The sequence below is a fragment of the Chiloscyllium plagiosum genome, unplaced genomic scaffold (genome assembly GCF_004010195.1).
Source record: "Chiloscyllium plagiosum isolate BGI_BamShark_2017 unplaced genomic scaffold, ASM401019v2 scaf_13009, whole genome shotgun sequence".
In the NCBI taxonomy this organism is placed as follows: domain Eukaryota; kingdom Metazoa; phylum Chordata; class Chondrichthyes; order Orectolobiformes; family Hemiscylliidae; genus Chiloscyllium; species Chiloscyllium plagiosum.
In genome coordinates, this window is record NW_025215335.1 from 12712 (window position 1) to 40000 (window position 27289).

Consider the following 27289-nt stretch of genomic DNA (forward strand, 5'->3'; position numbering starts at 1 on the left):
TGGAAGATTGACTTCCCCCATGGTCTGTGCTGTCTACAACATCTTCTGTAGTTTCTTAAGGCCCTGGACAGAGCAGTTGCCATACCAGGCCATTATGCACCTAGACAGTATGCTTTCAGTGGTCCATCTGTAAAAGTTGGTGGGGATCTTGATGGATGTGCCAAATTTCCTGAGCCATCTGAGGAAGAAGGGGTATTGTTGTGCCTTTTTGACTGTCGCATTTGCGTGGAAAGTCCAGGACAGGTTGTCAGTTATCGTCACTCCGAGGAACCTGACACTATCCACCCCCACAACTTCAGCTCCTTTGATGGAGATGGGGTCGTGTTCTCCTTCTTTCTTTCTCTCTGAAGTCAACGATCAGTTTTTTAGATTTGTTTACATTCAGAAAAAGGTTGTTTTCATTGCACCATGTGCCAAGCCCTCTCTTTCTCTTGTGTTTTGACTTGTCATTGTTAGATCTAACTCCCACTACGGCGGTGTCATCCGGGAACTTGTCGATGTTGCCAAATTCCAAATGAATGCCAGAGTTGTATGAGTAAAGGGAGAACATTAGGGGGCTGAGGACGCATCCTTGGGGTCTCCAGTGTTGAGTGTTATTGTGAACAAGGTGCAGTTGTATATCTTCACTGATTAGTCTATGTGTCAGAAATCTGAGGATCCTGTTGCTGAGGGCAGAGCAAAGACCAAGGTCACGGAGTTTTGAAATTAGTCTGGAGGGAATAATAATGGTGGTGTTCCACCATACAGTGAGATCACAGCCGATTTGTGGTCTAACTCCAGATACCTGCCTTTGGTCTGTATACCCTATAACCTTTACTTAACAAAAATTAATCCGAGATTTAAAATACACAACTGATCCAGCATCATTTAGTGGTGAGGCAATGGCCTAGTGGTATTATCATTAGACTATTAATTCAGATGCTCTGATAATGTTCTGGGGATCTGGATTCCAATCCCACCTGGCATGTGATGGAACTTGAATTCAATAAAAATCTGGAATTAAGAAACTATTGATGACCATGACCGTTGTTGATTGTCAGGAAAACCCATTTGATTCACTGTGTTCTCTAGGTAAGGAAACTGCCATCCTTACCTGGTCTGGCCTACATGTGACTCCAGACCTACAGCAATGAATCTGAACTGCCCTGTAGGCAATTAGGAATGGACAATAATTGCTGGCATTCTGTGAATGAATAAAAAAGAAAAAAATCTACTACTGTTTATAGAAGACAGTTCCAAGCATCTGCCATCTTTCATGTGAAGAAGTGTTTCCCAGCATCTCCCCTGAACAATCTGACCCTAATTCTCAGCCTATGCCCCATGAGTTCTAGAATTCCTAATTGGTGGAAATAGATTATCTTTCATTATCCTGTCTTTTCCTGTTAATATCTTTACTTCAATCAGGTCACCCCTTAACCTTCTAAATTTTAGAGAAAATGTGCCTAATTTTCATAATGTCTCATCAAACTTAACCGAAGTAGAGGTATCATTGTTATAAATCATTGCACTCCTAAGTGTGGTGCTCAGATCTGCACCGTATACTCTAAGTGGGTTCTAACCAGGATTTTGTACTAGACATAGTATAAATTCTGCATCCTTGTATTCCACTCCTTTGGATATAAAGGCCTTTAGCTTTCTCCATTATTTTCTATTGTGACATTTTAAAAACATCTCTGTGCACCTAATCCTGAGTTTCGTTGGACACCCACTGAATTTAACTTAATGCCATCTAGAAAGTGCCTTGCCGATCCTTTATTGGTCCAAAATGCCCCTCTTGCCTATATTGAAACAAAAACAGAAAGTGCTGGAAATGTTCAGCGGGTGTGGTAACATCTGTGAAGAGAAATCCGTTAACATTTCAGGTCAAGTGACCCTTCCTCAGAACTGATTTTTATTGCCTATATTGGACTTCATTTGCCCATTTAGTCTGTATCTTTGTAATTTTCTGCTATCATTTACACTGTCTACAATGCAACCCAACTTTGTGTTATCAAATTTTGATATGATTTCCTATGCTATCACCATGTCATTAATACATAATATAAATAAATCAATGAGTCCCTAACTGGTCCTTGTGAAACATCACTGGTCACATCTTGCCGATTTGAGCACCTACCCATTATCTTGGGGGGGGTTTAAACTAACTCGGCAGGGGCATGGGAACCCAGATTGTAGCTTCAGGGTGCAGGGATCTCTACTTTGTTATCAGCGACTCAACCAATTTCCCAGCCATGTCAGTAATTTGCACTCATTTCTGTGGGCTGCTTAGATTAGATATTAGATTAGATTAGATTCCCTACAGTGTGGAAACAGGCCCTTCGGCACAACAAGGGGCTGCTTAGATTAGATATTAGATTAGATTAGATTCCCTACAGTGTGGAAACAGGCCCTTCGGCACAAGTCCACACCGACCCTCTGAAGAGTTACCCACCCAGACCCATTTCCTTCTGACTAATGCACCTAACACTGAGCAATTTAGCATGGCCAGTTCACCTAACCTGCACATCTTTGGACAGTGGGAGGAAACCCACGCAGACATGGGGAGAATATGCAAACTCAACACAGTTGCCCAAGGCTGGAATCGAGCCTGGGACCTTGGTGCTGTGAGGCAGCAGTGCTAACCACTGAGCTGCCCTACCTTGATTCAGAGTTTCTTATGAGGAATTTTATTGGGTGCCTTCTGGAAGTTCATATAAACGACAACATCCACAGATATTCCCTTGGCTATTACCTTAGGTCTCTCTTCAAAAAAAATTCAACGAGATGTATCAGATATGACTTGCCTGTCATGAATCTATGCTGGCTTTCTCTAATGGCAAATTTTAAAGGTTTTTGGTTACTCCATCTTTGATTACAGAATCCAGTATTTACCCTATCACCGATGTTAGGCTAACTGGTCTGTAATTCCTTAGCTTCCCCTTACCCCTTTTTTTAAAAAGCTGAGTGATGTGCAATTTTCCAATCCAGAGACTGATTCCTGTCCCTAGAGAACGCTGAAAGATTATATAGATATGGTATCTACAATGTGCTCCCCTACTTTCTTTAACACCCAGATGGAAACTGCCACATCCCAGAGATTTGCACTCTTTACTGCCATTGATTTCCTCAGAACTGATGTTTTATTTTAATTTCTTTTAGTCCCTGACCTTGATCCACTGTTAGTTTCTTCAGGACTTTCAGCATGCTGCCCTCCTTTTCTAATGAAAATACTGAGGCAAAGTAATTATTAAACATGTTTGCCATTTCTCCATGCTACTGACAATATCCCACCTTTCTTCTGAGTACCTGCTTTCCCTTTGGATGGTGAAATTTCATCTCGTTGATTTTGTTGTCCCTAGCAAGTTTCCTTTCAGAATCCCTTTTAGCACCTCTTTAAGCTGCTTTGGAGCTCTTTCCTGGTCTTTGTACCTTTTGAGATTTTTGAGAGGAGGAGATGGGGGGTCTAAATTAGTGGGATCCAAAATCTCCCTTTCCTAAGGTCAGGTTGAATTACTGAGATAAAGCAGTGGATAGTAGGCCAGCAGTGGAGCGGTCAACACAGTCAGCAGGAACTATTAATCATTCATTTATATTCTATGAAGGTATCATTTGAAAGCGTCTGATTTAAGTTAAATGCCTCACTCAGATGTTAATTGATGTGCTTATAATGCTGAATTTGCTGACCAACAGTAGTTTGAGTTCAGTTCAGAATCATGGGGTTTATTTCTGAAGCGCAATTTCATGTTAGCAGAAGGTCTGTTCATTTGTGAAGCGTTAAAGGTGTTTCAGCAGTCCAGGTTGTGAGGGTTTGTCTAGAAGATTTCAAGCACTCAGAACTGAAAGGAGTCTCTCAATCACCAAAACTGGAGAGAATAAGTTAAGTCAAAAATTGAAGCGTTAGGATGGGAGTGATACTGCATTAGGGTTGAGAATCTGTAAAGAATATTGTGGGGAATATGAATGAATCTCTTCTGCTTATTGAAAAAAATCTTTCTAACCCCGTGTCCTGTTGCTCCTTTTTATGGAATTAAATTGCATTATTCTGCTTTGCGCAGGCAAATAAAGTGACTTACTGTTGTCGGGATCTTTTAAATTATAGATTATTATTTTCTGTTATTCCTGAAACACATGTGAAATTACCGTACAGTTTTGCTTATGCTGAAAAGTGCCTAAACATTCCTTCTTAACCTTTTCAAACTGAACCAGTTCTGAAAAAATGTTTAGAATTGAAAAGTTAACTATTGTTTCCCTTTCCACAGATTGCTACTAGACCTACTGAGTTTCTCTGTACTTTGTTTTTATTTCAGATCTCTAGCATTTTGCTTTTATGCAATCGTTACATGTTCATCCACGAATAAGTAATTATTTACACACCACATTTGATAAACCGACGTACTGGAATGTATGCAGTTTGAACAGTCTAAAAATAAAATGCTTGTTAGTTTTTATTTGATACAATGTTCAGTAATGCAGATGCTTAGAATGATACTTTATCATGAAAATTTATAAGTAACATGCAGGTTCCAGCAAGATTTGCAGCTGACTAGATTTTTGACATGGAGTTACCAGTGTAGTGTAAGAAATATGTCGGTCAACTTGCATTCGTTAAGGCCCTGCAAACAATAATTAAACAAATGATCAAATAATCTGTTTTGTTCAAATTTATTTTGGGTGCGAGCATAATGGAGGTGAGATGCTATCACTGAGCTAAGGCTGATTCCGGAAATTCAAGGAAGGAACCTTCAGGAATATGACTCCCTCCCAAAACTTGATCTTGCTTTTGCTTGATGGTCTTTTTGTTGTGATAGATGAGAAGTTGTGCATATTAAAATTTAACTTAGTGGCATTTCTTACCCAATATTAAGACTTTTATTTTGTTTCATACAGCATCAGCAGAGAAAGAAGCCATCAAAAACAAGTACACAAAGCTACTAGATGCATATGGTCTTCTCGGAGTTTTGAGGTTGAACCTTGGTAAGTGAAGGAATGTTGATTAAATGTACAAATATAATTATGAATAATTTCAATATTAGTAATTTTTAATAGATATAAAAACCATGTTCCACAGAGACCATTCCATCTGTGACTCCTTTGTCAGATCCACACTCCCCACCAACCCCATTTCTGCACCAGGGGGCACCTTCCCCTGCCACAGGATGTGTGAAACCTGCAACCACCCCTCCCCCCTCACCTCCATCCAAGGCCCCAAAGGATCATTCCAAATCTGGCTAAGATTTACTTGTATATCCTCGAACATTGTTTACTGCATCCATTGCTGTCTGTGGTCTCCTCTACATTGGAGAGACTGAGTACAAACTTGTGGAATGGTTCAGGGGACATCTCTGGTCTATACGCACCAACCAACTCCACTTTCCAGTGGCCATCCATTTCACCTCCCCTGATGACCCATCCAGTCTGGGTCTCCTTCATTGCAAACTGGATGAAGAATACTTCATCTTCCACTGCAGGAGCCTACAACCACACAGCCTCAACATTGTACACTGGTTTCCAAGTCTTCACTAGCATCCCCCCGCCCGCCTCAAGCAAAAACCTCTCTTGACTTGATTTACCGGTCCATCTTCCTTCCCACCTATCCGGTCCACACTTCCCACTGACCGATCACAATCACCTCCTACCTTTTGCCCACCTATCGTCTCCCACCTACCTTTGCCCTAGCCCCATTCTCTTCCCAGTCTTGATCCAGGATTATACCTGAAATGTTGACTCTCTTGTTCCTCAGACGCTGCCTGACCTGCTTTTCCAGTGACACACTTTATTTACTTTGACTCTGACTCTCCAGCATCTGCAATCGTCACTATCTCCTAACCCTATTTCTCATCAATAATATGTTGAAGCATTTTTGTCTTATAGTACTTTGCTGCTTGTCATTGATGTGCAACTATCCTTAATCTGAGGATTTGGGTTGAGTTTTACTTTAATGTCAATGCTTCTTGAAGGCCTTCAGCTAAATTCCCTATTGATATAATGCTTTTGCAAATGTTTGAATTTAAATTGAATGATTCAAAGCATCGTCTTTTTTTTTGGGAAAGACTATCCTTAAAACTTTTCATTTCATTTTTCATTATTTTTCTCCTCTGCTGAAGGGATTAACCTCTTGCTGTGAGGCAGTATGCTTCCATTGGCACCAAGCCAAGTATCTTGTTAAAGTGACTGCTATTTGCACAGAACTTGGATACTGGCAGATTACGTGGCATTGCTGCAAGAATCATTCCATCCTCACTGAATTTTTCCTTGAATATTTTTAACATGGGGGCACTAAAGAGAAATCAGGAACATGTGTTAATTTTCTTTTTTATTATTATGTGGCCTATCCATAATTGCCCTTAAAGAGCTTCTGCCTTGAACTGCTGCAGTGCAACTGATATAAGTGATTTGCTAGGCCCCTTGAAAGGACAGTTTATAGTTAGCCACATTTCTATGCATCTGGAGTGTGATGTATGCCAGGCATCTAAAAATACAAATTAGGAGTAGAAGCAAGCCATTCAGTCTTAAGCCTGCTCCGTCATTCAGTACATTTGTGCCTGAACTGTTAGTGTTTTGAACTCCATGTACTATCTACCCTCGAATAAAGGTAGATTCTTGTTAGGTAAGGAAATCAATCTATCTCTGTCTCAAATGTATTAAATGATCCTCACCTTGAGGCAGTGTGTCTGAATTCTCTCAACCCTGAGAAATAACTTTTCCTAATCTCTGTCCTAAAGGGCAGCTCCTGCGATAGGGTTAGGGAAGTTACACATGGAACCACCTTTCCAAGTCTACCTTGTTAAGACCATTAAAGATCTTATAAGTGTCAATTAACTCACTCCTTTTTCTTAATTTCAGTGGAAAGAAACCCAGACTATGCAAGGCTGGGAGATCTCCTTGTCTAAAGAGTACTTGTGAACCAGATGGAGTGTTATAGTAACTGATAACTTCATTGCACCATTATAGAAACTTGACTTCAATTCCATATTTCATTAATTGAATTTGAATTCCCTCAGCTGACATGGTTGTCTGCTGACATTCCCCTGGGCTTCTCGGCAATTTGTCTAATGACGATACCACTGTGCTGCAATCTCACTCTTTAATGTAGAGGAGCTATGGTTAACAACAGCATCTCAAACAAAGGCAAATCAAGCCATTACCCATGATATTCAAACACATTCCTATTGCTGAATTCCCCCCATCAACGTTCTGCTGGGTACCATTGAGCAGAATCTGAACTGGACCAGCCACACAGTAGCTACAAGAGCGAGTCAGAGGCTAGGAATCCTGCTGTGAGTAACTTGATGCCTAATTCCCCAAAGCCTGTGCATCATTGTCAGACCAAAACTAAGGGCTGTGACTGAATACTTGCTGAATGAGAGCAGCATCAATATTGAAGAAACTTGACACTATTCAGGATAAGAGTCTGCTTAATTGGCACTATGTCCTCAAACATTTTTCTCCATCACCACTGATACACTTTGCTACAATGCATCATTTAGAAGATGCACTGCATAAATTCACCAAGGCTGCTTAGACAGCACCCTCTAAACCCACAACCATTGCCACCTGGAAGGACAAGGCCAGTTGATGCACCACTATTTGAGGTGTTCTCTCCAAGTTATCATGACTTGGAACTGTGTTGGTGCACTTTCACTATTGTTGAGTCAAAGTGCTGAAACTTCCTTCCTGACAGCAGTGTGACTGCCCCAAATAGACTACAGCGGTCAAGAAGACAGCTCACTACCACCTTTTCAAGGACTAGTAAGGATGAGTAATAAATGCTGGCCCAGCCAGTGAAACCCACATCTTCCAAATGATTTTTTTAAAAACATGGACTTAATAGTATCTCAGCCTCCAGTTATGACTTTTATTCCATTTAACGTACTGTCATGCCTAAATAAAATAGTTAATGTTGAATTTCAGTCCCTTTTTTCTAATTATTTCATCTCAACTGCTGCATTAATGTTTTCAGAATAGATTTAAAATAGTACTCTTTTACTATTTTACAGACAAGCAAACCTTCAAAATAAATTTTAATCTAATTAATGTGCACCTAGGACAGTGTTCCTAACAGTTGAACTAAGTTTGGAATCACATATTACAACTGAAATACAAATGTCTAATTGCACCACTTTACAACCTCAACAAAACGTTTAGTGCAGTTTTTTTTTCCAGGTGACAACATGTTGCATTACCTTGTGCTGGTGACTGGCTGTATGTCAGTGGGAAAGATACAAGATTCTGAAGTCTTCAGAGTCACCTCTACTGAATTTATTTCTCTTCAAAATGAGCCTTCAGATGAGGAACGTATCTCTGAAGTAAGGAAGGTGTTGAATTCTGGAAGCTTCTATTTTGCTTGGTCTTCCAGTGGTGTCAGTCTAGACTTGAGCCTGAATGCCCATCGTAGAATGCAAGAGCATACAACAGATAACCGTTTTTTTTGGTGAGTTGAAGGTTGCTTTAATGCTTGGGTTGGAAACAATGCATCATTAGAGATTGGTTATAATATTTTTGATGCAGTGTTCTTTCATTTAAAAATGTAGGAATCATAAGATACATTGTTTACTAAATTCGCATTAGAGTCATAGAGATGTACAGCATGGAAACAGACCCTTCAGTCTAACCCATCCATGCTGACCAGATATCCCAACCCAATCTAGTCCCATCTGCCAGCACCTCGCTCATATCCCTCCAAACCCTTTCTATTCATATACCCATCCAAATGACTCTTAAATGTTGCAATTGTACCAGCCTCCACCACATCCTCTGGCAGTTCATTCTGTACATGTACCATGACAAATTCAGGTCCCAGCTTTTTTGGAACCTAAACTTTTAAAGACTTGTATATCCAGGGCATGCAAGTCAAATTTTTTAGTAGTGTGAATCTTAAGTCTTCCAAATGACCAGAAAGCTGTATAAATTACTTTGCCATAAGTAAAATGTAGTTATGTTTTAAAATAGCTTCTTAGACTTTAGTTATCTGAAGTTTTGATTTAGAAATGCGAATACTGACCAAAGTTTCCTACTCTTACATTATACAGGAACCAGTCATTACACTTGCACCTGAAGCATTATGATGTGAATTGTGATGAATGGGCGTTGAGACTCATGTGTGGAGGAGTGGAGATCAGGACTATCTATGCTGCTCACAAACAAGCAAAAGCTTGCTTGATTTCACGGCTCAGCTGTGAAAGAGCAGGGACCAGGTTCAATGTGCGAGGAACAAATGATGATGGACAAGTAGCTAATTTTGTTGAAACCGAGCAGGTACAATATTTTTGAGTCAGTCTATTGTTTAAACCATCCTCATTTGATTCATATTACTAGTAACCGGTTAATGAGAGTTACACAGCAACAAAGAAATTAAATTTTTAACATTATTAGTCATAACCCAAATGTTTTTTTGATTTTGGAGAGCTAATCCTCAAAACAATCTGCGTAAAAACCCTATAACGAATGAATTCAGTAACTGACAGGACCTTTTGTATACCTTGAAGATCAAATCAGCCCTCACTCATACTAACAAAGGCTCCAACAGGAATCCATCCTCATGCTACCCTTCTTCAACATAAAAACTAGTGACCTTCCTCTCTGAGTTGCAACTCTGTGCTTGCTGATGACTTAGCTGTGACATTCCAGGCTAAAGAAATTAAGGGTATTGAGAGAAAACTCACTGAGGATCTGTGTTCTGGATACCTACTTCAGAAAGTAGACTAAGCATTGTCGAGACTTGTTTCAGCATTCCATCTGAACAGTTTGAAGGTCAGTGAAAAACGTCATGTCCAGTTTTGTAACTGACCACTTGTGCAAGACCTAAAGTCAGCATATTTTGACAAAAATTTTGATCATGTATTTACCTGTTGGCAATACCTCCAAGACACTGAAGTCAAGATGAAGATGCACATTAATTTTATGTACACTGGTGGGTAACATTTTGGAACAGTAGAGCCAACACACTACTTCAGTAGCGCTGGGTCTACCAAAAGCAGCGTACCAGTATTTAACTTAGCCCAGGAACTACCACAAAAATGTGGTAGATGTTCGTTTCAGGAAGGTGAAGTGGATTATTTCAGGGATGTTGAGACCAGTGTGGCTGTATTAGCTTCCTGTGCTAACACATTCAACTTCCTATGTCTATTCCTATTCCTATTGGTGCAATATCTTAAAAGCAACCAAAACACTGATTTGAAATCGTGCAATTTCCTACTGAAATCACTTCACATCCTATAGTATAATAGTGAGGACTGCAGATGCTGGAAAGTCAGTCAAAAGATGTGGTGCTGGAATAGCAAAGTGGGTCAGGCAGCATCCGAGGAGCAGGAGAGTTGATGTTTTGGGCATAAACCCTTCAGGAATTCTTAGATTAATGACAGCCTAACTGTTGATAGTGATTGGGATCTGATCTGATTGGGAGCAGATATAATAAACTGCAAGTTGGTAACTGACTCAAGTGGTGAAGTTGCAGAGTTTGACTTCCCACAGAAAATCTGAACTACCTTCAACAAGTTGAGGATGTACCAAGGAAGATGTGGCCTGTCAGTCCACAAGTGAAATATAAAGAACAATTAAATTGGACCATCATCTAAAAGGTGACCTTCTGCCCTGAGAGATCCATTCTTGATGGCATTGCAACCATTCACGGTGTGTCAGCTGAAGCGATTGAGTGAATTATTGAACTCCAGTATCGTTAGGGATAAAGAAATCAAAATCTGTTTTGTGAAAATGGTTGGATATCTAAAGCTGGAATCTGAAGAAAGAAATGGTACTGATGTCGTGTTTACCATCACCACTGGATGTCTGTGGTTTACAGACAATAAAGTACTTTGACAATACTTCAGAATGTTTCAGTGTAGGAACTTAAAAGTCAGAAGTAAAATTAAAAATGGCCATGTCCCTCCTATGATTTTAGTGCTGTTTATGTTGTGACCATTTACCTCCTTTAATACTATGAGCTATTTTCTTTCCAGTGCTAATACTATAGGAATGAAACTAATGAGCTTGTTAACACCCCCTCCCCCGCTACCATCATCAGTATTCATCCCTTCTCCCTTTTCCTTGCATGGCAAAAGTGCTAAATATATTTTCAACGAAATCATTACAAATAATAATATTATAGGAGGAATATGATTGTACTGGAGAGGGGGCAGAGGAGATTTGTCAGAATGTTACCTAGGGTAGTGTTTAGTTCTGAAGAGAGATTGGATAGACAGAGGTTGTTTTCCTTAGAGCAGAGGAGACAAAGCAGGGACATAATTAACATTAGAGTGCAGACAGTAAGAAACTTTTCTTTGTAATAGAGGGATCAATGAGTTTAAGCTAGGGATCAGAAAGTTTAGTGGAGATGTGAAAAACACTTTTTTTCACCCAGAAGCTGGTGAGAATCTGGAACTTACTGCATATAGGATAAATGAAGTAGAAACCTTCATTGTATTTAAGAAATATTAATATATGCACTTGTATGCAAGGCTATGGACCAAGTGCTGGAAAGTGGGCTTAGAATTGTTAGGTGCTTGTTTGTAATGTGGCCTTGATGAGCCAAACAGTTGTTCTGTGTTGTCAACCTTGATGACTGACCCTATTCCCTTCTGCAGTCACATACATTGTCATAACGGTAAAAATACAATTTCCTTTTTTGGTATGCAGTTTACAGCACAAACAGGCTGATGTGACCAACTGATTTATGTCATGTCCCACGCAAGCATTTTTTATTTGCAGTCCAGTGATTTGGCGTTAGTGTAGTCATGAAAGACATAGTGTAAATGCAAGTCTCTTTCTTTATTCAACCTTTCACTGTGTTGATTCTTTGGAGGAAATTGAGCAGAGTGGGCCCTAGGGTTTAGGAGAATGAGAATATCGAAATAAATCATAAAGTTCTGAGGGGGCTGAAGATGAAAAATATTTGAAGGTTGTGTATCTTTGACAACCTTCTGAGAAGATATCAACATCAGCTGCTGAATGTACATTAGATCAGAGGTTGATAGCATTGAAAAATAAAGGAAGTTGGTGATATGGAAAATAGGCAGACAAATTAAATTATCTATAAGTTATGATGTGTCATGAAATGAAGGAGTAGGTGTGAAATGCCAGGCAGCCCACTCCTATTTCTCATGTCCTACTGTTCTAATCAGCATAACATTCTGTTATGATTTGGAGATGCCGATTTTGGACTGGGGTGTTAAAAGTTTAAAATCACACAGCACCAGGTTATAGTGCTTCCAATTAAACCTGTTGGACTATAACCTGGTGTTGTGTGATTTTTAAATTTTGTTCTGTTTTGTTTAGATTCCCCTTTAAAATGTTTTAATGCTGTTACATTCAAAGGTTCCTTATGGTAACAATTACCATATTTTGAGCATGCTGTATATTGAGATTGAGGATTCCAATCTCTTCAGGAAGAAAAATGTGTCTTCTGGAATTAGCAGGATGGACTAATGAGGATATTATGGATTTTTCCCTATTTGGTTCACATTCCGTTTCCAAATTTTTCACTCTTCGTGGCAATGCAGAGAATAACATGCCCCTGATATCAAGATAGAAGTGGATATGTCTATTGAATGGCATCAAAAACCTGTTTTAATTAAATTAGTTTCTGCATTATTTTCTTCATTGTGCTTGAGGATAAGACTAAAAGCATTTGAACAATAGTCGGGAATTGTATTTAAACTATTATTCATCTTGATTAGTGATAGAGTACTTATTTTCCCACAGGTAATATTCCTAGATGATTGTGTGTCGTCCTTTATCCAGATTCGAGGTTCTGTCCCATTGTTCTGGGAACAACCAGGTCTTCAGGTCAGTCTTTTAAAATTATGCAGATTCTTGTTTTATTTACAGTTTATAATTTTATCAATTTAGATCTTGCATTAAGCTATTGCATCATTTTTTTCTACTAAGATTTTAATTTTCAATATCTGCTTTGATTACGATGATAAGTGATGTATTTCATATGAAAAAAGATGTGGGATTGAACCTCTGAAACTTTGGCACTGATTGCTGGAGTGAATAATGATAAACAATTTTATTATGGGAAGCACATACAGCAGTTCAATATTACTGCTTATTTTGAGGTATGGTTTGCCCTGAAGAAACCCTCAGCAAACCAGAGACATTTCTAACTGCCCTATCTCTATGTAAGTAAGCAATACCCTAGAAGGGGTTAGCAGAGATGCTTTTTAAGAAAACAATAAAGACTAAGTTTTGAAGTATTCATTTGTAAACAACTGTCACACTTGATGAAAGACTGTTAAAACTTAGCACATTCTGAGGTTAGAGTACTGAGAAAACTTGGACAGTTGATAGCTGGTTTTCAAAGCAAGGGAACTGGTGATTTTGCGGTCAGCCTTCCCTATATTCAGTCAATAATCTGTTGAAGAAAGTGCTTAACTACTTAGTTGAAGTTGAGTCCCGAAATGCATGTATTTATTTCTCTTTTTGAGTTTTCTTTCTTCAATTTTTCCATATGATTTAGTTGTTATCTTTGCATTATTTCAATTTAACCATTGTTCAAATTCTTTTGTGTAACTTGTGTATAGGTTGGGTCCCATCGTGTGCGAATGTCCAGAGGCTTTGAAGCCAATGCACCTGCTTTTGATAGGTATGAAATTTGCTTTCAGCAGTGATTGCTATCATGGAGTTGCAGTAACTTTGTCTTCGTGCAAAAAGTTCCTGATGTTCAAGGTTTATGTTGAAAACTAATCTTACAGGTCTCCATTTCCTGAATATAATTTGTTTTGAACTTTTACAGACATTTTAGAACACTGAAAAAGCTATACGGAAAGCAAACTATAATCAATTTGCTAGGAGTAAAAGAAGGAGAGCACATGCTCAGTAAAGCATTTCAAGTAAGTGACTGTACTTGACTGTTTCTTTATATTTGTTCCTGGGATATGAGAGTCACTAATAAGGCGAGACTTTGTCGTCCGTCCCTCAGTGCCCTTGAAGGTTGTGGTTCACAAGGATTAGTGACAGACCTGAGTTTGGTGACTGATGAGTAAGGTTAGTCTCTCGTCTCACTTAGTGCCAGGGTTTTGAATATGAGGGAATTTATTAGATATGTCCAGTGTGGTTTTTTTTTCTTTTGAAACAATATGTAAATAGTCCAACTAAGAAAGGGGCCATACTATTCCAGATTGGGGAATGAGCCCGTCCAGTTGATAAAAGTTTTGATGGGAGAGCATTTCAGGAACAGTGATCATAAGTTTTAAGTTACTTATGAATAAGGCTAAAAATAGTCCTTGGGTGAAAAACTCGGGGAAGGTTAACTATATCAGAATATTAAGCAGGAACTGGGGAATATAGATTGGGAAAGGTTGTTTAAAGGTAAATCCACATCTACCATGTGGGAATCTTTTGAAGACCCAGTTGATTTAGAGTGCAGGACCAGCATGTGAATGATAAGGATAATGGTAAGATACAATGATAAGGACAGCAAAATTTGGATGCTTGGATGAGAAATTGAGAGCTTAGTCCGAAAGAAAAAGAAGGTATGCATAAGGTCTAGGAAACTGAAGACAGACCCCTCAAACAATACGAAGACAGCAGGGAATAACTCAAAACAGTTAGGAGGTCTAAAAGGTATAAATAAAATGTCTTTAGCAAACAGGATTAAGGAAAGTCCCAAAGCATTTTGTCTGTTGAGGAGCAAGAAGGTAGATGGGAAAGAGTAGGTGCACTTTCAGACAAAGGGAATTTATTCCTGGAGCTGGAAGAACTAGGTGAGGTCCTTAATGAATACTTTGCATCGGTATTCATAAAGGGGAGGGGTGTGGAGGTTGGTGAGTCTGTTGAGGGATATGTTAATATTCTAGGGCACGTCAATATAAGAAAAGATGGTGTTGGGTCTTTGAAAAACATTAAGTTAGGCAAGTCAGGACGTGATTGAATACTTTCCACTTGCCTGGATGAGTGTAGCCCCAAAACATTCAAGAAGATGGACAACATCCAGAATAAAGCAGCCCATTTGATTTGACACAACATCCATTCCCTCCATCACCCATGCTCAGTAGCAGTAGTGTGTACTACCTACAAGATGCACTGTAGAAATTCACCAATGAACTTCAGACAGCACCTTCCAAACCTATGACCATTCCATCTAGAAGAACAAGAGCAGCAGAACACCATCACCAAATACTCAACACGCCCAGAGATTCTCGCCACCCTTCCATACATCAAATAATGATGACCAGACTACTCCACATCATAGTAACCCACAAACCTAACACCACACTGAAATAGCTCCTGAGGAATTTAAAGAACCCTGTACCAATAACCAGTGCAACAACTGCAAAATATCCAGATTGCATTGGACAAACAGGCAAGAAGCTAGCCACCCGGATGCATGAGCACCAACTAGCCAACAAAGGACATGACCAACTACCACTAGTATTCATGCACACAGATGCATCTGTTTGTTGTGGTAGGTGATATGACTTCTGGTTCTGTTTCTGAAGGGTTGGTAAATTGGGTCCAAATCTATATGTTTGTTAATGAAGTTCCAGTTTGAATTCCCGTGCGTGTCTTTGTTGAGCCTGTCCCAGGACAGATGTATTGTCCCAGTCAAACTTCATTAACAAACATATAGATTTGGACCCCATTTACCAACCCCTCAGAAACAGAGACAGATAAATAGCAAGCAGGACAGAGTGCCAACATGTCACCGGATGCCGACTGATGATATTATCTAGCATGGTGACAAAATGTCTGAGAACAAATCTACCAGCTAAGCAAGCAAACTTACAACCTGAGCTACAAATCTTCTCCAAAATTGCAACCACCACCTTAAAGTTCCCCTCCAAGCCACTCACCATCCTGACTTGGAAATGTATCATTGTTCTTTGAGTGTCTTTGGGTCAAAATCCTGGAATTTGCTCCTTTTAATGGCATTGTGGGTCAACCCACAGCAAATGGACTGAGGCGGTTCAAGAAGGCTGTTCACTCTCACCTTCTCAAGCGCAACTAGAGGCAGGCAATAAATGCTAGTCAGCCAGCAAGCCCCACATTTCACAAATGAGTTAAAAAAACAAAAAAGTCCCCAGGACCTAATTGGGATCTATTCCAGAATGCTGAGGCAGGCAGATTAGGAAATTGCTGGTGCCTTCTATGAAATCTTTATATCCTCTCTAGTTACAGGAAAGGTTCCAAAAGACTGGAGAATAGCCAATGTTGTTCCTTTGCTTAAGGGCAGCAAAGATAATCTGGGAAATTACAGCTGGTGAACTTTAAGTCAACGTTAGAGAAACTATTGGAGAAGATTCATAGCACTAGGAGTCATTCACATTTTGAAAAATAGGGACTTATTCCTGATATGTAGCATGTCTTTGTGCAAGGAAGGTCATGTCTCCCAAACTTGAATGAATTTTTTGAGGAAGTCCAAGGATTGAGGTCAGAATGGTAGATATTGTCTGTGATCTTTAGGAAGACTTTAGACAAGGTCCCTCGTGACAGGCTAATACAATAGATAAAGTCAAATGGGATTCGTGGTGAACTGGTAAGATGGATACAGAACTGATTCTGTCAAAGAGACAGAGCAGTGGTGGAAGTGTTTTTTTTTCTAACTGGAGATCTGTGATCATTGTTCTGCAAGAGTCAGTGCTGGGACCCCAATTTTTTTTTATATATAAATGATTTGGACGAGAATGTAGGTGACCTGATTAATAAGTTTGCAGATGACCCAAAGATTGCGGCTGTGGATTGTGAGGATTGCCAGAGGGTACAGCAGGATATAGGTAGGCTGGATTCTTGGACCGAGAAATGCAGATGGAGTTTTTTTTTTAAGATTACCTACAGTGCGGAAACATGCCCTTCAGCCCAACTAGTCCACACCGACCCTCCGAAGAGTAACCCACCCAGACCCATTCCCCCTAACTAATGCACCTAACTCTACGGGCAATTTAGCATAACCAGTTCACTTAACCTGGACCATCTTTGGACCATGGGAGGAAACCAGAGCACCCGGAGAAAACCCACGCGGACACGGAGGAGTATGCAACACTGTGTGGAAAGGTATCCTCAATGACAGGACTTTGACTCCACAAGCACTGTGTGGTGGTCACCCCACTTAATACTGTCATGGACAAATATGTCTGTAACAGATTGAGTGAGTGCAAGTTTCAGTGGTTTTTTTTTTCCTCTGTTCATTCTCTCACCACCTGTGGTAAGCCAATTTGGCGGATGCATCCTTCAAGTCTGGGTTGTAGTGGTGTTACTAAGCCACTGTTGACAATGGACGCTGGAATTCTATACCGAGCATTTTGTACTAATGCTATCCTCCGTGCTTCTTCCTTGGGTGTTTAGCATGAGCGCTAATTCATCTACTGAGATTCTTTGCAGATTATAATAGGTAGGTGCTTTCCTTGTGTACCTGAGGTAGGACCTGGAAACAATGGTAAGTATTCAGAGAGCTACACCCTTATGACTGCATACCCTGTGTAAATGCATCTAGTCAGTTTGTATTGTCACTGGGGTAGGACATAACCAGATTAGTATGGTTGACTTCTAGATTTAAAAAGGTCTGGCTGAAAAAGCTGATTTTTTTCAACTTGGGGTATAAACCAGTTTAGATGGTAATGCAGAATAGGTGGTAATAATTTTTTTTTTCCCGCACTTCTCACAATTTTACATTGACGTCAATGGAGAATGAAATTGGGTGGTGTGCTAAACTGGTTGCTGGGGTGCTGTTGCTCGTTTTGGTACTGCTACCCAAGTAAGTTTATAGACACGAATGAGGAAGTTGGATGAGGATACAATGGTGGTCAGTCACGGTTCCTATACAATGCCTACTGTCAGGGCTCAGATAGGGGAGATGGTCATTTGTTAATGGTATTGAAATAAGTGCTTTGAGGCAGAAAGAGACAGGAAGACTGAAAAAGAAGAAAATCTCCTCTGTTTTGGCTGGTTCTTGATAAAAATAAATTCCAAGGATAAGCACATTTGGCTAAACAACTTTAATTCTTTTGTGATTGATTTTTTTTCAGTGTTAACCAAACTCGACCACATAAATAGAATGCATTATGCCAACTTAGCCTGAGATTTATTTCTTTATGCTAGAGTCACTTGAAGGCCAGTGAACATGCTGCAGATGTTCCTATGGTGAATTTTGACTACCACCAGCAGGTGAAGGGTGGGAAGACAGACAGGCTTGTAACTGTGCTGAAACCCAAGGTGGAAAAGTTTCTGGATGAGTGTGGCTTCTTTAGCTGTGACTCCAGTGGAGTTCAGAGGTAAGCTACTCTATTGTTATTTCTATTCAATTTGGGTAAAGTCTTAGTGAGAAAATAATACAGCAATCTTATTTGAGCATGAATATTTTTTCCATAGGTGCCAGACTGGTACCATCAGAACCAACTGTCTTGATTGCCTTGACAGAACGAATAGTGTGCAAGCGTTCTTTGGGTTGGAGGTATGGTTTGAGTTGAAATTATTTGTTCTGATATAAAATATAAAAAAAGCTGGAGTTGCCCTGGGCATGAAAGCTCTTTTTCAAATGAGTGTTGACACAACAGAAACAGTTTACAGTTGTTACACAGCACATATACATGTCAGTGTTTTGGTGGTCTTGGGTTCTTTCACTGCTACATAAAGCATGCTGTTATTTGATTAGGTTTCTGCAAAAGAGAAGTTTAAACAATATTATTTGGAAAAGTTTACATTTTCATGTTTGAATCTAGTCACTGATGGTGTGGACGTGTACATTAAATGTCATTATTAATCCTTACACAGCTTATATGTAATTTGAAACTTTGTGCAGATGTCAGTCTGCAGATGCAAATCTCTTAACAATTATAGTTTGTAAAAATTTAATTCTGCAGTAGGTTAGTTGTATAAGTCTGTCATAAAATGTATTTTAATATGCTGCAAATATGAGTGAGGAGCAAAATCATTTTTATATTCTTGAACTGATTTTTACATACAATCCCAACCAACTTGTACCTTTTATATTGGCTGCTTAGAATAACGAATCATTCTAATGTTCAGTGCTTAATTATAGAGTAGTAATTTGTAGTTCAACCTTTAACTGAATTTTGGTTACTTCCTCCACTTCTTTCCCACCCATACAGATGCTTTACAAGCAACTCGATGTTCTGGGACTAGCTGAGAAGCAACAAATGGTCACAAGATTCCAAGAGGTCTTCCGTTCCATGTGGTCAATGTGTGGTGATTCGATCAGTAAAATCTACGCTGGAACTGGAGCACTGGAAGGAAAAGCTAAGGTACAGCACAGTTACATTGTGAGAGAATTTAATAAAATAAAGAATTGCTTGTACAACCAAGATTGCAGGTATGATAGGAGGGTACTGTCTGTCATGATGAAATATTGTAGTTTAGGGAATAACGTATATTGATTTTACAAAGAGCCAGTGCAAAAATCTGAAATATGATTTGCATTGATGTTAACATTCTCTAATCCGTATATATTCTGTTCCAAAAATGGGGTTTAGAGGGAATTTGCGGAGCATTTCTTTTTCATCCAGTGAAAGATGGGAATTTGGAGCTCTTGGCTGAGGGGTTGAGGCAGAAACCCTCGGACATTTACAGATTTCTTGGACATGCAGTGAAATCTGTAATCTTCCTGGTTATGTATCAATGCTTGGCTTAGGCACAATGGCTAATTTGCCTACCTGTGTGCTGTAAATTTTTATATACTGTTTTTTTCTAATATTGAAAATTATTGTACAATATTATACATTTAAAAGATTTCCCTTAAAACAGAATCTTGAGTTTTGTCTGAAATAGATGCTGGGAGAATGTCCTGATGAGAGTCTAGAACTAGGGAGCACAGTTTCAGGATGATATAGACATTATGGACTGAGTTAAGAAATTTTATTTACTCAGGTGTTAATTTTTGAAATTAACTATCTCGAGGACATTGAATGCTTTGTTAATTGTTTTCGATGTTGAAATTGATAATCTATGGCATTCAAGGAATATGGGCATTTGGTGGGAAAATGGAATGAAGGTTTCATCAGATATGATCTTAAAACCTGCTTGGCAATTTAGTTAGGGACTATTTGGCCTACCCCTTTTGCTATTTCTTGTATTCTTTTGTCTTCATTTAGATGCAAGATACTATCCTCGTCCTTGACCGTTTTTAACTGCACTGAGTAACAAAAGCGATAACTATGTAGGTTATTCAGTAATATTGATCTACTTTTCTTTCCCTGCTTTCTCTGGGTGTTTTCCTAATGGTGAGTTACATATGTTAATAGCCTAATAGAAAATTGATCTATTTTAACATGCACTTCTATAATGAATTTTTACATCTAAGTGCTTCATGCTCTGAAGTACAGAAAATGTTTCGATAACATCAATGCTGGGTATATTAGTGAAGCTGTGAAGTTAATTAATTTTAATTGTTCACAGTAATGTAATCGCCTTTCTTCTATAGGGTGGAAAGTTGAAGGATGGAGCACGCTCAGTTACCAGAACCATTCAGAATAATTTCTTTGACAGCTCCAAGCAAGAGGCTATTGACATCTTGCTACTTGGTAATACTTTGAACAGTGACTTGGCAGATAAAGCTCGAGCTCTCTTAACAACAAGCACATTGCATGGTAAGAATATGTTTGGTTCTATAAAAGGGTAGAGTGAATATCACATCACTTCAATTAGTTTGCCTTGCATGACAGTTAACTTGTAACCTTCTGAGTAATGAAAGGTGCTATCAATCTTGAAAGTTGGTTTAAGCCTTCAAAGCAGATTTTAAGTTGTAATTTGTTCGGGAAATTATGGAAAATTTATAATTAACTTTTAAGAAATATAGGAAGTGAAATTTAACATGCACATTGTGGTGATATACGCCAAATACTTGTTTCTGAAAAGAAATTGTGATTGCAAATATGTTTGTTTGGCTGAGATTCTAGAAGCATAGGTCATGTGGATCTTTAGAAGTGGGTTGGCAATTAATACATCTTTAACTGTCAGACAATACGGCTATATGGAAAAGATCATCCTGTTGTTCTGGTGGGAGGCTCTTTACTGATCAAAGGCATAGATGTCTGATGAATGCAAATTCCTGGGTTTGTCTTGATTTTAAATGTTATTATCAATATAACATTGGATTGCAAAATGTCCGTAGAAGAGAAGTTATGCTGTTCCTTGTTATTTCATAAGCTGTTGTTTTATTACTTTTGTGCATATTTCAAATTATGAGAATAATCCTCCAGTTAAACCTTTAAGATCCTGCACAAAAGGTCTTCAAGGACTTATGAGGAGGGGTTGGCCTTGTGATGTTATCGATAGACGATTAATCCAGACAACCAGGTAATATTCTGGGGATTCTGTTTTGAATCCCACCATGGCAGATGAAGTTCGAATTTTAAAAAAAAAGTCTGGAATTAAGAGTCTGATGACCATGAAACCTTTGTCGATTGTCAGGAAAAACCCATTTGGTTCACTAATGTCCTTTTAGGGAAGGAACTGCTGGCTTTATTTGGTCTGGTTTACATGTGACTCCAGATCCACAGCAATGTGATTGACTCATAACTGGCCTCTAGACAATTAAAGTTGGGCAATAAATGCCTACCTAGCCAGTGATGCCCACATATTGTGAACGAATTTTGAAAAAGGTGACTTCTGCTCAAAGTATTTTTTTTCCATTTTCAAATTGCAATTGCCAAGTCCCTGATCTAATTTTGAACTAGGATGGCAAGGCATGCCTCTTTTTTTCATTTTAGGACTTTAAGTGGTTGCTGTTTCGAGCATGAGTAAGAAAATAGAGCTTAACTCTGGACTCCATGAAGTCACAGGGCATCAGGTCAAACATTGGCAAAGAAACATGGTGATTAATATCTATCACCAGCTCTCCTCCGATGATGAATGTGTACTGCTCCATGTTGAACACTAGAAGTAAACACTGAGTGGCAAGGGCATATCTTGGGTGGGGATTTGAGTGACCATCTGACAGTGGCTGGGAGGCACCACTACTGACTGAGCTGGTTGAGCTAGATGCTGTACTGTCTGGAGCAAGTGGTGAAGGATCCAACAACAGGAGAAAATGCATCTAGTGACCACCATGCACTTGTGAAAATGAATTTCACCTTTCATGTTGAGAATACTCTCCACCTTGTGTAGATTACCACTGAGTTAATGGGGCAGACTTTGAACAACTCCAAAGCTGGGCACCTATGAGGTGCCATGGGCTGGTAGCAGAATTATGTTTTGGTAATAATCTGTGAACTGCTAGCGTCTCATATCAGGCATTTTACCATGCCCACTCAGCCAGGATGTCAATCCTGGTTAAACGAGTGCAGGAAGGCTCGCAAGAGCAGTAGCAGGGATAACTAAAAATAAAGTGTCAAACAGCAGGGAAAACAACAAGCAACCAGCAATAGACAGGGCCAGGCCATCTTACATCAAACTGATCAGACCTAAGCTCTGTCATCTTTCCACCTCTCGTTGAATGGCAGTGAACGGTTAAACAAACTAATATGGGATGGAGACTGCAAAGCATCCCCATTCTCAATTATGATGTGGAAGTGCTGGTGTTGCACTGAGGTGGACAAAATCAGAAGTCACACAACACCAGGTTATAGTCCAGCAGGTTTATTTGAAAATTCAAGCTTTGAGTGCTGCTGTCGTCAGGTAGTTAGTGGGGCAGAATACATACGGCAGAGAAATTATGAGGAAAAGATCAAAGTGTCAAGCAACTGATGCGACGTATTAGACAAACTTAGATGGCTGTTAAGTCTGTAATCCCCTAAAATGGTGATGCAGGTTTTGATTGATTAGTATGTAAATCCCAAAATTTACTGCCCCAAGATAACTTGAGATTTTATCAGTATATAAAATCTCAAGTTATGGGCGACAGTGGCTGGGAGGCACCACTACTGACTGAGCCGGTTGAGCTAGATGCTGTACTGTCTGGAGCAAGTGGTGAAGGATCCAACAACAGGAGAAAATGCATCTAGTGACCACCATGCACAAATCTCAAGTGTGGGCGGCACGGTGGCACAGTGGTTAGCACTGCTGCCTCACAGCGCCAGAGACCCGGGTTCAATTCCTGCCTCAGGCGACTGACTGTGTGGAGTTTGCACGTTCTCCCCGTGTCTGCATGGGTTTCCTCCGGGTGCTCCGGTTTCCTCCCACAGTCCAAAGATGTGCAGGTCAGGTGAATTGGCCATGCTAAATTGCCCGTAGTGTTAGGTAAGGGGTAAATGTAGGGGTATGGGTGGGCTACGCTTCGGCGGGTCGGTGTGGACTTGTTGGGCCAAAGGGCCTGTTTCCACACTGTAATGTAATCTAATCTAATAATAAAAAGTGACATCTCAGCTCAGACTATGCATTAAAGGTGTGACGTTAGAGTCTATCTTTTCTCAACCTAGAGTCAGACTGTTACTTCCAAAGTAGGAATTTTAAGATGTCACATGGACTGACTGCCTATGATTGTGCTTTTTGAGCAAAATAATGTATCTGCAAATACAAATCCTGCCCCATTAGATAACTGATGAAGGAGCAGCCCTCCAAAAGCTTGTATTTTCAAATAAACCTGCTGGACTGTAACTTGGTGTTGAGACTTCTGACATTTTCAACTATGGGAGAGCCCAACTTATCTTTGTAAATGACGAGGCTAAAGCATTTCTATCCATTTTAAGCCAGATATGCCAAGTGGATGATCCATTAACCACTTCCTGAGGTTCTTGGTATCATGGATGCCAGTGTACAACCAATTCAGTTCACTCCAAGTGATGTCCAGTGTCTTAAGTGGATAATGCAAAGGCTATGCGCTCTGATTTCATTCTGGCAGTACTTTGAAGACATGCCCCCAAATTGGCTGTGCCCCTACCAAGTTGTTTCTCCCTGACTGAAAATTGCACAGGTGTGTCCTATACACAAAGTGCCAGATAGTTTTTTGTCTCATCAGCCTACACTGCATTGTCAGCAGGGATAGTCAACAGTGCTATCAGGCAGAACTTGCAAAGGAATAACCTGCTCACTGCTTAGTTTTGGGTTTGGGCTCTGCTCGGGCCATCTGGCTCCATATCTCACCACAGTCTTGATTTAGACTAGGCCAAAGGAACTGAATTCCAGAAGTGAGGTGACTGTGACTGCCTTTGAAATTTGACAGATCATGGCATCAGTGCATCCCAGCAAATCTGGAATCACTGGAAAATCATGGAAAACCTTCCACTAGTTGCAATTATTACTATGGGAAATGATTGTGGCTGTTGGAGGTCAATCATTTCAGGCCATTCAGAGTTTCTTGGGAAATGTCCTTGTAGCCATCTGCAACTGCTTCATTGAACTTCCATTATAATTACTTCTCAATGTTCAGCACCATTTGCCAAAAAACTCAGATACTGAACTAGGCAGTATCCATATGGAGCAAGACCTGGGCATACCCAAGCTTGTCCTGGCATGTGGCAAGAAATATTTGTCAAATGTGCTCTTACTGTGGGGTAGGCTTCTTTCAGGCCTGTTGGCTTGCCACTGAATCAATGATATTTCTGTAATTCACCAAGAATTTTACTCCATTTGAGTTGTTTTGAGTTTTGATAATTTTGGAAGACCAAACCTTTGTAACATAGTTTGAATCTGGTAGTGCAGAATTAACAAGAGAACATCAAGAGCTATTTTACTTACTCCACAAATTGTCGTTAATAAACATTCTCATAAATTTGTAAAAAGAACTCTCTTTTCATAATACTTTGAGCAGGTGCTTATTTTTCCTAAGACATTGTAACCTTGAGTCATGACATTAGAGATAACTGTTTTAGCATATACTTCAATCCAGATGGAGATTTCTGATCCTTGTATTCCCATTGCCATTTTTGACATACTTTTATAGTATACTCATTGAGATGTGGAAATATTCCAAATAGAGCCAAAAAAAGCGAACCATTGCAAATTATACTGTAGGTATGATTTTTCCTAAAATGGAGTTTAATTACACATCAAGATATCTGTTCAGAAAATTTGAGGCCTTTGTGAAATTACTGAATTTTGTTTTCAGAGACCGAGTCTGTTCATTGGAGCAGGCAAGGTTGAGATCTGTTGGGTGTTCAAAATTGAAAGTTTGAGCAAAACTGAAAAATATTTGAGTCCAGGCATGAAGTATTAGGTTTTGTACACGTTGATGATTAGGATATGGTCTACTTTACATAGCGATAAGAGCGTAACTTTTAAGACATCATGTATAACTATTTGAAAAAGGAAAATTTAGTGAGAAAGCCAAGACAGGTTGTGATGACATTGCTGACATTCATTCTTTGAAAGACTAAATAGTTTCCTTGTCATAACATTTAGTATATGCAAAAGTGAGAATAATTCCATTTATGTAACACGTTTTCACATCTTCAAGATGTTCCAGTGTGCTTCATTTGAAAAGTACTTACTTGGCTTTTCAGTCACTTCAGTAGTGCAAGGAAGTACAGCTAGCAATTCACAAACGGTGAGGTTCAACAAACAGTTGTTTGATGTTGATCAGATTATCTGTTCTTATGTTCGTTGAAGGATAAATATTAGCCACGATACCAGATAACACCCCTCTTCCTTGAATAACGCTGAGCTCAGCATTTTATTTCTGTCTCAGAAATGGGATTTGAGCTCATGATTTTCTGACTCCGATGAATGTGTTGCCCACTAAATCATAACTGGCTATGGGTTAAGTCCCTTTCAGGAAATATTTTAAAAAACCTTGCAGTGAGTGACTGGGGATTTGCGTTGTGTGCAATTTCCAAGAGGAAACAATCCAACTGTCTCTTCCAAGGATTGAATATGTATTTGTTTTTTTTTTAAAAAAAGGTCAGATTTCTGGAAATTCAAAGTACAATTGTAGAACTGGATTTCCATGAACTCTGTTTAACCTCCTTCATTTTGATTTGGCAAATTGTTGCTGAATCTTTAAATTCTTCCACAATGAAAACCTGATGTTGGAAATTAGCTACATTGTATTCCTTTATTAAAAGGAGGACTGCCAAGAACTGCCATTTAATAACAAAGAAGGTTAAAAATTTTGAGTTACTTTTTATGATTTGGTACCAGATTGGCTAACTTGACAGCTGTATGACTTGAGTCAAGGTTGTTGGCTCAAGCCCCACTGTGTGCACAATCCAAGTTGGCTAACCTTTTGTACGGTTTTGAGAGTCAGAGCTGTTGATCCAGGGCACCGCCAGACTGTCCCCAATAGATTTAAAAGTCAACACAATATATTCATTTCTTGTTTGTTGAAACTTGAGTGCAATTTGGTTAACATTTTCTGAAGTAGCAGCAGCAACTGCATTTCACAAAAAAGTAATCATTTCCTGTTTTTAAAACATAAATTGGGATGGCCTAAAGACAGATGAGACTGTGTATATAGACTATATACATGTGTATGTTGTCGTGCAGTAAGGACAGAAGTGTGAAATTGCTGATACTTTACACTGCAAATAGAATTATTAATTCTGGGGTGTGAATTTATTTTACCTGTGCTAGTAACAGATTTTCATTTGTCTGGGCTTTAGTTTTAATTTGGATGATTCATTGTCCACTGTTTGTATTGAAGGAACAGTTCAGATTGCAACAAAAAAACATGATATTTTACAACAAAAACATGTTCAACTTATTCAATGTTTTTCTAAAAAAAAGTTATTTTGACGTGATTATGAAGCAGTAGCAAATATCTAACTGTTAAATCATCCTGTTCAGTGCCACACATATTTGGAAATTTCAAAAAGCACAAATTGCAACAAGAAAATTTTGCTTGGTTTGCATCAGAGTTGTGAAGGAGAAGAAAGCAAGAACTCCAATTCTTAATTGCTATATGGGATTCCTGCTGAATCTTTGATCAATACGTGTGGAATTTATGTGCTCAGCTGTGACTACTTTACCCCTTCAATTAATCTACTCCAACTCACGTAGAAATCAATCTGATCTAGGCACTTCCAGGTGCTGTTAGTGAGGGATTTGATCCAGACTAAACGAAAGCATGGTGATCAAAGTTACAAATGAACATTTGAATTAGGAGAAAAGTTACCCATTCGGCCCCTCAAATTTGCTCAGCTATTTAAAATGATGGTTAAATTGATGTAACCTTGGCTTCACATTTCACCTCGCCCCAAAATTTTGCTTACCAATAATCTGGACCCTTCACTTGACCTGTAATGTTAACTCTTTCTCTCCACATATGTTGCCAGACCTGCTGAATTTTGCCAGCAATTTGTTTTAATATTCATTTGCAGTCACCGTTGTCCTTTACACAATTTCCTTTTCTATCCATCTTTTGTGTCAACAAATTTAACAACTGTCTTTTCAGCTAGTCTCTGTGGCACACCATTGACTACATATTGGCAACCCAGCATATTGACAAAATATCCATTTATGCCAGATCTGTCTTTCCTGTTTCTCT

At 39.2% G+C, this 27289-nt stretch overlaps 1 protein-coding gene across 1 annotated transcript in view; it reads left to right on the top strand.

Annotated features, from left to right (window-relative positions):
* Positions 1–4854: 4854 nt before the first annotated feature.
* Positions 4855–27289, top strand: part of LOC122548288 (synaptojanin-1-like) — a 76054-nt gene continuing 53619 nt past the window's right edge. The window contains exons 1-10 of the mRNA XM_043686814.1: positions 4855–4953; positions 8143–8410; positions 9009–9234; positions 12676–12759; positions 13500–13561; positions 13712–13808; positions 18013–18185; positions 18283–18364; positions 19023–19175; positions 20351–20516. Of these exons, the coding sequence (XP_043542749.1) occupies positions 8151–8410; positions 9009–9234; positions 12676–12759; positions 13500–13561; positions 13712–13808; positions 18013–18185; positions 18283–18364; positions 19023–19175; positions 20351–20516 (1303 nt within the window). The 5' untranslated portion in view covers positions 4855–4953; positions 8143–8150. The remainder of the gene's footprint in view (positions 4954–8142; positions 8411–9008; positions 9235–12675; positions 12760–13499; positions 13562–13711; positions 13809–18012; positions 18186–18282; positions 18365–19022; positions 19176–20350; positions 20517–27289) is intronic.